The sequence below is a fragment of the Morone saxatilis genome, unplaced genomic scaffold (genome assembly GCF_004916995.1).
Source record: "Morone saxatilis isolate NCDOM2014 unplaced genomic scaffold, NCSU_SB_2.0 Contig15, whole genome shotgun sequence".
In the NCBI taxonomy this organism is placed as follows: domain Eukaryota; kingdom Metazoa; phylum Chordata; class Actinopteri; family Moronidae; genus Morone; species Morone saxatilis.
The window spans coordinates 3,644,824-3,656,486 of record NW_023339707.1 but is presented as its reverse complement, the minus strand read 5'-3'; the positions used below and the strand labels follow the sequence as shown (position 1 = coordinate 3,656,486).

The 11,663-nt window shown below is 45.9% G+C and overlaps 1 protein-coding gene across 1 annotated transcript in view; it reads left to right on the top strand.

The window, feature by feature from the left end:
• Positions 1–11,504, top strand: part of tns2a (tensin 2a) — a gene marked incomplete in the record, with an annotated part of 47,928 nt that extends 36,424 nt beyond the window's left edge. The window contains 17 exon segments of the mRNA XM_035657397.1: positions 1,099–1,211; positions 1,801–1,861; positions 2,327–2,402; positions 2,766–2,895; positions 4,059–4,124; positions 4,443–4,559; positions 4,832–6,394; positions 6,690–6,855; positions 7,654–8,870; positions 8,974–9,105; positions 9,271–9,366; positions 9,467–9,544; positions 9,771–9,848; positions 10,070–10,238; positions 10,338–10,406; positions 10,690–10,719; positions 11,074–11,504. Of these exon segments, the coding sequence (XP_035513290.1) occupies positions 1,099–1,211; positions 1,801–1,861; positions 2,327–2,402; positions 2,766–2,895; positions 4,059–4,124; positions 4,443–4,559; positions 4,832–6,394; positions 6,690–6,855; positions 7,654–8,870; positions 8,974–9,105; positions 9,271–9,366; positions 9,467–9,544; positions 9,771–9,848; positions 10,070–10,238; positions 10,338–10,406; positions 10,690–10,719; positions 11,074–11,212 (4,300 nt within the window).
• Between the last annotated feature and the right edge of the window lie 159 nt (positions 11,505–11,663).

Genomic DNA, 11,663 nt, shown 5'->3' with positions numbered 1-11,663 from the left:
GTGTGAGGTAGAAACTTGAAGCCAGCAGTGCACATCCACTGAGAATGGACTTTACAGTGAAGTAGGAGACATCGTGTTTCCAACAGGAAAACTTTAGAAATGAACAACATTTGCATATTCAGAGATCCTGGAATATTTAATGAGGTAGAAGGAGTAGATGTCGTTTTTTAGGATTTTAATGTAGAATTTTTTTTTTTTTGCACAAAAAACATATCAGACACACATTATTGTTCCAGGCCAACTATTTGTATATGTCTTAATATATGTCTGGAGGGGATTAAGTTAGCTTAGCATAAGTTGTCTGTCCGAAGGAAAAATGCGTTTGTAAACAAGTATAAGCTATAACTTGTTACTTAGTAAGATTTAAAGGTGTTGCTGCATGGAGTTTGTTACACTTGGGACAGCGCCAGGGTAGCTGTAACCCCCTGCTTACAGTCTTTATGCTAAGCTAAGCTAACCTCCTGGCTGTAGCTTCAAATTTAGCATACATGCATGAGTGTGATATCAATCTTCTCATCTAACTCTTGGCAAGGAAGTTAGTAAGCTAATTATCCAAAATGTCAAACTATTCCTTTATAAATAAAATACATTGTTTGTGTCAACTGCTACTCTATTTAACACATTACATGATTATTTTTTTTTTACATACGTCATCTGTCTCTGCAAGAAAACAAGTCACCTTATTTCCCGAAACTATTCATTTGATAGCTCTGTTTAACATACAAATATACTAAATATACTAAACTAGTGTCAAGAAAATGACAACTCATTCAAGAATGTTCCTGAATGAAGTTCAACTGTGGCAGACGCAAGAAATATTTTCTCCACCGACAGGCAGATAGTTTTTGGAAAAGTGAAATATTTAGACTCAGCAAGATATGTTTTCTTTTCTTTTTACCTGCCTCACTTTCCCCTTTGAAGAAACCACTTTCGTTGGCTATCTGACAACAGTATCGTCTGCTCCGGGGCTGTGTGCAGTTTTCTTCTCTCTCTTAAAGATTTAGTTTGTTCACGATCTCAGCCTCCATCTGTTATTCTTATTGCCAATTTATATCTCACTTACTAGGATCTCTTTTACTCCCTCTCTCTTTCTTTCAGATATATCTATTACTTTGGGGGCCTTCTGTCCGGGGCGATCAAGATGAACAGCAGCCCTCTCTTCCTCCACCAAGTTCTCATCCCGTCACTCCCCAACTTCCAGGGCGAAGGAGGTATGATTGTTTGTACATTACTGTAACATATACTGTATGTGCCTGTTCTGAATGCATGTGTCAAGTCTGGTACATCTCTATGCCTTTACTTGAACATGCAGCCTATTTTATTGGTTCTACAAATTGGGAGACGTTTTAATCATAACCCAGATTATTTCCTAATCATTTTACATACAGAATATCAATACATTCATACAAACATGTTTCCTGGATTCCTTGTTCCTGCTATTCCATCTTTTCCTCCATCCCTCTCTCTCACATCTTCAGTGGAGTAGACTAAGACATAATGAAGGGAAACATGAATTGAGATGTATGCCTTTGTGTGCAGATAAAATGTCATGTAAAAAAATGTATATGCGATGTTTGTCTTGGCGTCAGGCTCTGGCAGGCCTTCGCTGCTGAATCACAGCAACGTTGCTGACTGCAGTTCTCATAGATGGTCACATTCACCCTCCACCCACACAAAAACTAGTCTGTTTATCTTTAATCTGATGATCAAGTCCAGGAGGCGGGGGTGGCCGTCAGCACATTCCTCTGTCTTCATGTTGATAATGCTCGCTATGTTTAAATTTTTCTCCCCTTCTTCTAGGTTACTACCCCTTCTTGAAGATCTACCAGTCCATGCAGTTGGTCTACACTTCAGGCATATAGTGAGTCTCTCTTTCTGTCATATGGCCAACTGATACGGCGGATGAGCCCGGGGTGTATTTGTTTATTTGTTGGCCCTGGGGTGTTTTCTTTCATGAGCTGAGGTTTTAACACTGTCAGAGTAATTAAAGAGACAGCAGTGGAAAAAAATTACACAAAGGGCATCTTTCTTCTTCAATCCAGCTTTTAACTCGTATATTTATTGTTTACCTTAAAGCCTTTCCAAGTTAATCAGTGTGACTGTAGATCAAAATGGTGCTACAATCAATCATTCATTTAGAAATGTACATTGCACATTGTCACAAACTGTATTTGTGTTATTTACAGTAGTCTGTGACAACATACGAACACACTAACCAATCTTTGACAGTGTTGGTTCGTCTATGTTTGGTCACATACTGTGTCTTGTAAGCTTGTATTTTTTAGTTATCTAACAGGCTTGTTTGTGGACATTGTGTTGTCTACAGTGACCTTCAAGGAACTGGAGGCAGGCGCCTGTGTGTGACCATCGAACCGGCGCTGCTGCTAAAGGGTGACATCATGGTGAGTTCAATTGGCAAAGGAAATGACAAACAGAGGACCCTTGACATGGGTGGGGACATACTTCATACTTTTTATCTAAAAACAGAAGAAACTTTACAAATGACTAGTACATATACTAAAAAACTTTGGTAAAGTTGCCATGTCCCCAGAAAGAAATGAAATATAAACTTTGGTCTGGAAAAGGGTTTTGTCACTTTGTTAACAAGTAATCATAATTTGTCCATTTTGTGCTCTCAGTCATTTCAAAAGTGTAGGTGTCACTCATTTTGGAACGCAAAGCCCTACATTTACTGCTCAAACTCCTCATTATCCCACATGCATTGAGATCAGTCTCCCTTCCTCCTCCTCTGCTGCCCTCTGCAGGTCAAATGCTACCATAGGCGGGCCCAGGGAGCTGACAGAGACACTGTGTTCAGGTTACAGTTCCACACCTGCACCATCCACGGATCCCAGCTCTGGTTTGGCAAAGGGGAGCTGGATGAAGCTTTTACTGGTAAGTTTATGTAGGTGGTGGAGAAAGATGTTTTTAGAAATCAGACAATATGGCAGTTTTGTCCAAAAACATTAGAGTGGGCTGTACCTATTCCACAGTATTTGAAGTGAATAAACTGATTCAGTAATGTCAGTTCATGCAGAAATATCTATGTAAAGTCAGCCAACATTACCCACAATGAGCTAACGGGCCATAACAGATCAAAAAAGGCTTGAGTGGCAAAAAAAAAAAACCTGAGTGCATATTAGTGAGCAAGGATGTTTTTTATTAAGTTCAACTTTTGATTTTTACTTTTTCTTTCAAAAGTTCCATAGCCCCACTTGAAACTTGTGAGGATAAATGATATTGTTTCCTAAACGCTGGATCGGATTTTCCTGATTTTGGACGCTCATCATTTAGGCACAATTTGTTAATTGTTATAGGATAATCACCACATACAACTAAATGACATAATAGCAGCTCTTTGGAATGTAGCATTGTGGGAAAGCGTTCACAGTGGTTTGCTACCTATAATGGCCTCATAAGACTGTGGCTGCATAAATCCCTTAATAGTAGTAGCTTAATCCTCATCCTGGACATAATAACAGCTCTTTGGGGGCGAGTATATTGAGAATGAGTTGCACTGTATGCAGGGAGCGAGTGCCTCTTACTGTCCCTCAGAGAGAGTAAAGGAGGCCTAGTGAGCACTGGTCTATTGCTTAAGTCCGTAATGAATATGCTCATTACTTCATTTCCTCCTCGGTTTAACTTTCTCTGAAATGACAGAATACATGTAGCTGAGATGCATGTCTGTGAAGCAGAGCAAGTTGTGTACATGGTTGTCAATCCATTACACTAAATGAAGCATTACCGATGTACATAAACACAGTTTGTGCAACTCAGAAGACATCTGTGGAAAGTATTAGTATATTTGATATTAGAGCAGAAACACAGTTTGATTCCTTTCCGGGGGTTCCCGAACATGGGCCTGGACCAATAACTGGTAACACTTTCATAAATCTGGGTCTCATGAAGGGATTACATTTACATTTGAAGACTATAATGTAGGGAGAATTTAAAACATTCCATAAGCATATCTTAGAAAAAGCTATTTAACATGATCTTCGAGAACTTTGATACATTATTGACTTATGTTGACTATTTTTTCTTTTTCTTCTACCCAGATGAGCGTTTTCCGTCTGATGCCACAGTGGAGTTTGTCTTCTCCTCTGGACCTGAGAAAATCAAAGGTTGGTTCACTCTACTTCAAATTCTTCTTAAAGGATTTAGTGGCATCAAGTGGTGAAGTTGCAGATTGCAACAGACTGAATACCACTCACTTTCCAAGATAAAAACTAAGCTTATTCTAAAGTGACAAAAACACAATTCTTATTTTCAGATGATTATACTGAAAACATACCTGATTAATATATTCCATTTCTGCCAATAGATCCTCCTTGTTGTTACACACTGGACCTTTAATATCTGTTCTGCTTCAAAAGTGGAAGGGAAACTTTAAGGACGGAAACAAATGCAAATGAATATAAATCAAATGTGTCTTTCCTCAGGGCGTGAGTACCAGAAGAATGACCCAGCTATCACAGTCGACTACAACACTGCTGACCCAGTGGTTCGCTGGGATTCCTATGAGAACTTTAACCAGCGGTACCAGGACAGCCTGGAGGGTAACACACTAACTTTTTTCTCCATATCCCATCTCAGCTTAATGTTAGGTGATCACTAAAGAGGGATAATTACAGGAAGGAACACTTTTTGCCTAAACTTCCAGCTCTGTTAACCCTAACCCTAGACTGTCGATCCTAGTCATTTCCAAAAGCAGGCCGCCTAGTCTTCAAGTAGAAATGAAAGGACAACCAAACACTACAGCTGATAGTTGAAATATTAGGCTCATAACTGGCTCTATAAATGGCTAATGAGTACTGTCTTCTTGTCTTAGATATTGCTCACACCAGAGGTCCTGTAGATGGCAGTCTCTACGCTCAGATAAAGAAGCGCAGAGGTCCAAGCTCTGGTTCTCTCACTTCAACCAATGGGAGCAACCCGGCGGCTGAAGATAGGCCAGATCATCTCATCTCTCAAGGTTCTGACTCCGCCCTCTCAGCCCATTCCATGCATTTGAACCAACCATCTATCCATCCCGACCGCCAGGAGGAGCCCATTCGCCCGCCGCCCCCAACCAGACAGGAGAGAGAGGAGCTAGAACGTCTTCTCGGAGGCATAGAGGGAAACCGAGATGGAGAGCGGGAGACCGCCATCTTGGATGATGGAGATTCTTTGCCTTCTGAGAGAACTGGGACGCTGAGGCTGAGTCGGTCCTGTTCCTGCCGGGATGGTTACCGGTCCCAGCGCTGTGCCGAGCCTGGCTGCGACCGCACTCTCCTCATGCCTAATGGTTACTGCCTCGATCGGGCTCCTGGCACCAACGGGCACCATGGGGCGACCCCTTCGGCCAGCCCCAACCCAGCTGCTCCTCCGTCACACATGGATCTGTGCCAGCACTACAGCCCCCACTCTCACCAGTCCCTTCCACCTCCCGACCTCGTGTGGGACCGCCAGAGTGGCCCACCGCACTACCTACACCGCTCCTGCTCCGAGGCTCCCTCATCTCGACACATCTGCCCATACCCATCACCAGACCTTACCCCTCACTCTCACAACCACCCACATCACCACCCTCTGTCTGGCCCCGGTCGCCTCTACTGTCGGGAAGACGACTACGGCCCCTACCACCACCCTCCTCACAGCCACCACCATCCTCACCCACACCACCCCAAACCCTCCACCAGCCCTACCTACCATGATATAATGCTAATGGATGGTCTGCCACCCCCTGGCTGCCCGTGCAGAGACTGCAGCATCAGGAGAGAAGACTCTGCGGCTTATCACAGCCTGAGGCTGGACCGAAATGACAGCTTCCACTGGGACAGAGAGGCGGAGCTTCAGCAGAGGGAGGTGGGGCTTAGGAGACCCAGGGAGGCAGAATTACCCAGAGGGTCAGAGCTCCACTGGGAGAGGGATCCTGGGCTGAGACGAGGCAGGGAGTTGTCCCTCCACTGGGAGAGAGACAGGGAGGCTGAGCTGCAGTGGGAGAGGGACAGAGAGGCCGAATATTGGCACAGGAGAGCCACTGTTGCCTCCTACGGCCCACAGGGTCACGATCTTCCGGCCTTCACATTTGACCCCTTGCCATCAGGTCACCCGGCTTACCCAGAGGCTTCGAGGTCCCACGCTCATTCCCACCTGGACCTGAAGTACAGCAGCAGCAGCAGCGGTTACCAAACGCCCCGCCAGGTGTGCCCCTGCTCACCTTACCAGCCCTCGCCGTCTGAAAGCAGGGGCTACGCCTCGGGCTACCAGTCAGAGTCCACCTCCCCACTGCCTCCGGCCTCCTCCATGACCGGGCCCTGTAGCCATAGCAACGGGCCTGGAGAGCATAACCATAACCACCACCATCACCATCCAGACTCGCAGCAGTCATACGGCTCTGACTCACACACTGGTGAGTCACGTTAAAACAGAGACACTCAGACATTTGTTTTCCTTCAGCAACGGGAATTGGGAGTGTAAAGAATTACCCTTAATCAAGAGCAGCATGCACCCAATAATTTGTGCTTAACTCGACAGATGCCTTACATATTACTCACAAACTGCCTCATCTTGCCTTTTTGTGGTTTTTACACAACTTAACACCCAAAAACCAAATAAACATTGGCAGCAAAAGACATTATATGACCCCAGTCGATAATGTCTCTTTACTTTACGTAAATGCAATCTGTTGTTCCTTATCTTTCCAGATGGCCTTCGGAGCTCTGGTGAAAGTGTGGGCTGGAGGGATCATATTGCCCATGGTTCCTTCAAGAGGGTCCACAGAGATGGCCACGCTGCATGCTCCACGCCGTCTGACATGTCTGGACCACCCACTCCTGTCCACACCAGCAGCCCTCTGCGCACACAGGAAAGGTATTCCACATTTACTCGTCTACTAAAAAGGAAATTAGTGTCGGTTGGAGTGCTCCTTGCCACCAGAGTTGGCTGCTCATACACATCTACCCGGGGAAATGCTAATAAGGCCTTTGTGGTGACTTTACACCCCATTTACACCTAGTATTACCATGAGATCTGGATACATGATCTCAACAACGGCATCTGATCCATGATCCAGGTCAAGGGAAGCTTGTGGCTAATGGGGACCACGTTTTTAAGTTGGTCGAGTATTGAGTGAGAGAGCAACAGCTGACTGCAATGTAATCCTTCAGGGCAATTGTGCAACATCACTGTGCGCCCACTAAAAGTGCTCGTTTTTGCCACTGACGGGCTCAGATTGTTATATCTGACAAGATTATGGAAAGAGATATACCTTTTTTTAAAGAGTAATATCCTTTTTGTTTAACCAGAAACAGCTGTTATGAAGTAACTCTGACGAGTGTTTGTGCTTTCAAGCAAAAAATGAATAGGAAGTACTGTACATGTGATTGTCCTGACTACAGTTGCAACATATCAGCTAACCGGATGAATAATGGATTTCTTTCTTGGTACAGTAGCATTTTTGTGTCACTGTTAGTGTTAAATTAACTTCCCTTTTTCTGTTTTTGGACTGCTGGTGACGTGCACCAGATACAGATCGCATGTTACAGCAAAAAATTAGGTATTGATGACTATATAAAAATTCAAGAAGTAGGTCAGAGTAGAAATTTTAGAAACATTTCACTACATCCCAAGCAGGTCTGTGACAGTAATTCTCATATCTGTCCGCTTAAGCCCCAGTCCAGGAGGGAGAGAGTACGAGATCCGGACCACAGACATCCTCAGCAGTGACTACGAGGCCTCGCAGCCTCAGGATGGACACTATCGTGCTGATCTTATTGTCCAGGAATCCCCAGAGAGCCAAAGAAGCAGCACAGAGCCTTCATCCCTGCCGCAGGTTGCCAAAGAGCCACAGTCACACACGACCACACCTATACAAACAGAACCCCACAACCACTGCACTGCACCCACAGACCCGCCCCCCACCACTCCCCAACAGCAGCACTGTACAGACACACCATCAGCTTCAACAACGCAGAACACCTCTTCTTTTGACTCTGCGACACCAACCGCATCAAACCAGGGACTCTGCCAGGCTCCCTCGTCGCCCGTTCATACTTCATCTCCAGATACACACTCCCAACCTCTCACTCCCCAGACCCCCCATCCTTCAGAGGCTGCTGCTCTGCCTTCCACTGTGGCACAGGCAGTGTCCCAGCCTCAGAGCCAGACCCTTACTCAAGCCGCCGGACTGACGAGACCGACCCCAGCTCAGGTCGTCGCATCTTCTCCAACCAGGGAACCTCACCCAGAAGCCCCAAAACCCATCATCACCCCTGGCCTCACATCTCACACCCCAGCTTCATCATCACCCCCCCAGCCTGCCTCCAGTAGCATGGAGGGCTCCCCAGTCTCTGATGCACCAGTTCCTGGCTTTGCCACTTTGGGTAGGAGGTTGATGTTGAGTGGGTCCGACCCCCACCATCCAAACCACATCCAGCACCACGGGCCCCCACACCACCACTACCCAGGCATGGAGCACAGCGCTGCCGGACACAATCCCGCTCTGGACACTCACAAGAGGCCCGGCTACACCGCTCACACTCCTCAGCTCCACCCTTCATCCTACTCCAACTATTCCACCATCTCCATCCCCCTTCCTCACCCCCAGCCACCTTTGCCAGAGAAGCGCCACCCGCCCGTCCAGTCAGGATCACCCAGCGATGGGGTCGGAACTCTCAGGCCAGCTGTGGGCCAAGTGCCTCCCTCCAGCACCGGCCAGCATCAGCACCACGTCACGTTCTCTCCCACTGTGGGGGAAATTGCACCACCCGCTGGCCAAAATGATGGAGAGGCGTCTGTGGAGACTGAGAATGCGAATAGGGTCAGTGTGAAGTTTGTTCAGGACAGTTCAAGGTTCTGGTACAAGCCGGGCATCTCCAGAGAGCAAGGTAGGTCTGAGAGGGTGAAGCTCTGTTTGCTTCGATCCAACACGTTGTGTTTGAGAACCCCAGTGCATACATATCCTAACTCTTTGGTTGTGTTTGGCTGTAGCAATCGCAGCTCTGAAGGAGAGAGAGCCAGGAACCTTCCTGATCAGGGACAGTAACTCTTTCCAGGGGGCCTATGGGCTGGCCCTGAAGGTGGCTACACCTCCTCCCAATGTCAACAACCACAACAGCAAGGGTACATTTCAATATCTAATATCACATTTTTGTTCCTTCTCTTCAGCAGGAGCACAGTCTAGTCATTCAGGCTATTTATGTCACATTTCACTCATTCCGAAGTAGCTTTGTCCTTGGTAGACGATGAGATTAGCAACTTGTTTACTGTAAATCTCTGCTGTTACAGTGACCGACCCTCTGGAACAGCTGGTCAGACACTTCCTGATAGAAACAGGCCCACGAGGAGTCAAGATTAAGGGATGTCAGAATGAGCCGTACTTTGGTAGGTTTTCCTTCTCCAGCTTCAGGATGCTTTTCATGTCTCTGTTTCACTCCACCACTGGGAATGTAAGGGATTTTACACTGCTGTCTGTTATCCACAGGGAGTCTCTCTGCATTAGTCTACCAACACTCCATCACGCCCATCTCTTTGCCCTGCACTCTTAAGATCCCAGAAAAAGGTTGGCACATGATTATTAGTTATTATTTTATCAGTGAACTATTTTGTTTTATGAGCTGTCAGAAAAAGATTGTCAAAATTATTATTAGATTCTTTTTCTGTTGCTCTAATTTGATCATATGTCAAATGAGGCATGAAATGCTCCTTTAAACCTTACAGTTAGGAAAGAACAAGTATTTTACAGCAAATGAACTTTTATCTGATATAAGTGATTTCCATGCTGTCAGATCTGATAGGAGAGGTGCCGGAGGTTCAGCCAGTGAGTAACATCAGCACGGCTGCTGACCTGCTGAAACAAGGAGCAGGTGAGCTCTCCATCCTGTCCTTGTCCTGTTATGTTGCAGATTCCACCTGAGTCACATTATTATGTATATACTTTACAGAGACTAGGTACAAAACAAAATACTACTACTACTACAATATTGCTGCAAACCTAAATATCAAGAAAAGAAAAGATGGAAATAATACATCAAGAATTTGCTGTAATGTTTGTAAGTCTCCTCTCTCTCTCTCTCTGTCCCCTCAGCCTGTAACGTCCTCTACCTGAACTCCGTGGAAACCGAGTCTCTGACCGGCCCCCAGGCCATCGCCAAGGCAACAGATGCGTCCCTGAATCGTAACCCGCGTCCCGCCGCCACTGTAGTCCAGTTCAAGGTGACATCGCAGGGCATCACACTGACCGACAGCCAGCGCAGGTCAGACATTAGTACTCGCCTTTTATCTTCCTTACATACAGTTGTTCTTTCTGTGACCTTATTCTTGAGTGTAAGCTCTATCTGTATGTCTTCTTCTAGAGTTTTCTTCAGGAGACATTACCCAGTGAACAGCGTAACTTTCAGCAGCATCGACCCCAAAGACCGGAGGTAGGCAACTCAAAGACAGGGGATCTTTGATTCTTGTAGCTGTAGTTGGAACCAGAAATCACCAGTCGTTCATTGCACCCATGATCATTCATTGCATTTGTCGCTCCGAGCCCTCGCATGGATCTGTGCGTCTGTTTTGTGAGTGCATTTGTTAGCGCGCGTGTAAATGCGAGTGTGCATGACAGGTGGGTCATTATGTTTGCCAGCATGCCGGCTGCAGCTGCATCAGCTGTGTGTGTGTGTGTCTGAGTCTGGTTTCTGTCTCTCTCTCTTTTGGCTTTAGGTGGACTAACTCAGACAACAGCAGTGTTAAGTAAGTGCTCTGTTTGTGTTTGAAAGGGAGAGTGTGCATGTGTGTCATGTGTTTTAAGAACGGGTGTGTGGATGCACCCGTGGCTGAGAGGTCAGTGACATCAGGGCCTCTGCATGGCATCGGATTGTGAGAGAGCCTTGGCAAAATCATTCCAGCAAATGCGATTTAACAATGAAAATCAAGTCCCACGTGACCCCATATTACATAATACTAATTCTTTCACTGTAGTTAACCCTGTAGGCTGTTAGAAAGACACCGTATTACCTTACCTACAAGACAAACTACATGTCTCGCTTCCTCTCATGCTCAGTAACTTGTCATCTCTTCCTCTTTCTCGACCCTCCCCCCCGTCAGGGTGTTTGGTTTCGTAGCCAAGAAGCCGGGCAGCTTGGCAGAGAACGTTTGCCACCTGTTTGCCGAGTTGGACCCCGAACAACCAGCCTCTGCCATCGTCAACTTTATCAACAAGGTCATGCTGTCGCCGCGCCGATAGACGGAGACAAACAGAGGAAACCAAACGCAGAGCAGACAAGCAGTGACATGCAGCATGTAGTACTGACATGGCTTTTATTGTACAGTAATGACCGAGTGCCAGTGCTTGTGTTTGCTGAATTTGGGCCATTTCTCATTTTTTAGGACATTTTAAAGGAAATGATGGTATTTCATTTCGAACAGTGCCCCTTGTCCTAAAGGGTTGGTTGACAATATAACACTACATTTCAATTTTCTAATATAGTGAAGTATTGTTGGATGAAAAAACACAGTGTTCAAATAAAGCCATGATGTATAGTGTTATAACTCCTCCGAGGACGGGGAGGCTTCAGAGGAAACAACAATCCACAGTGGCTTTCCAAGAAACAAATATCCTCTACATGTACCAGGGGCCTGTATCCTGGAGAGAGATTACAGGGTTCTTCTAATATCTTTGGGCATAAATCCTGAAG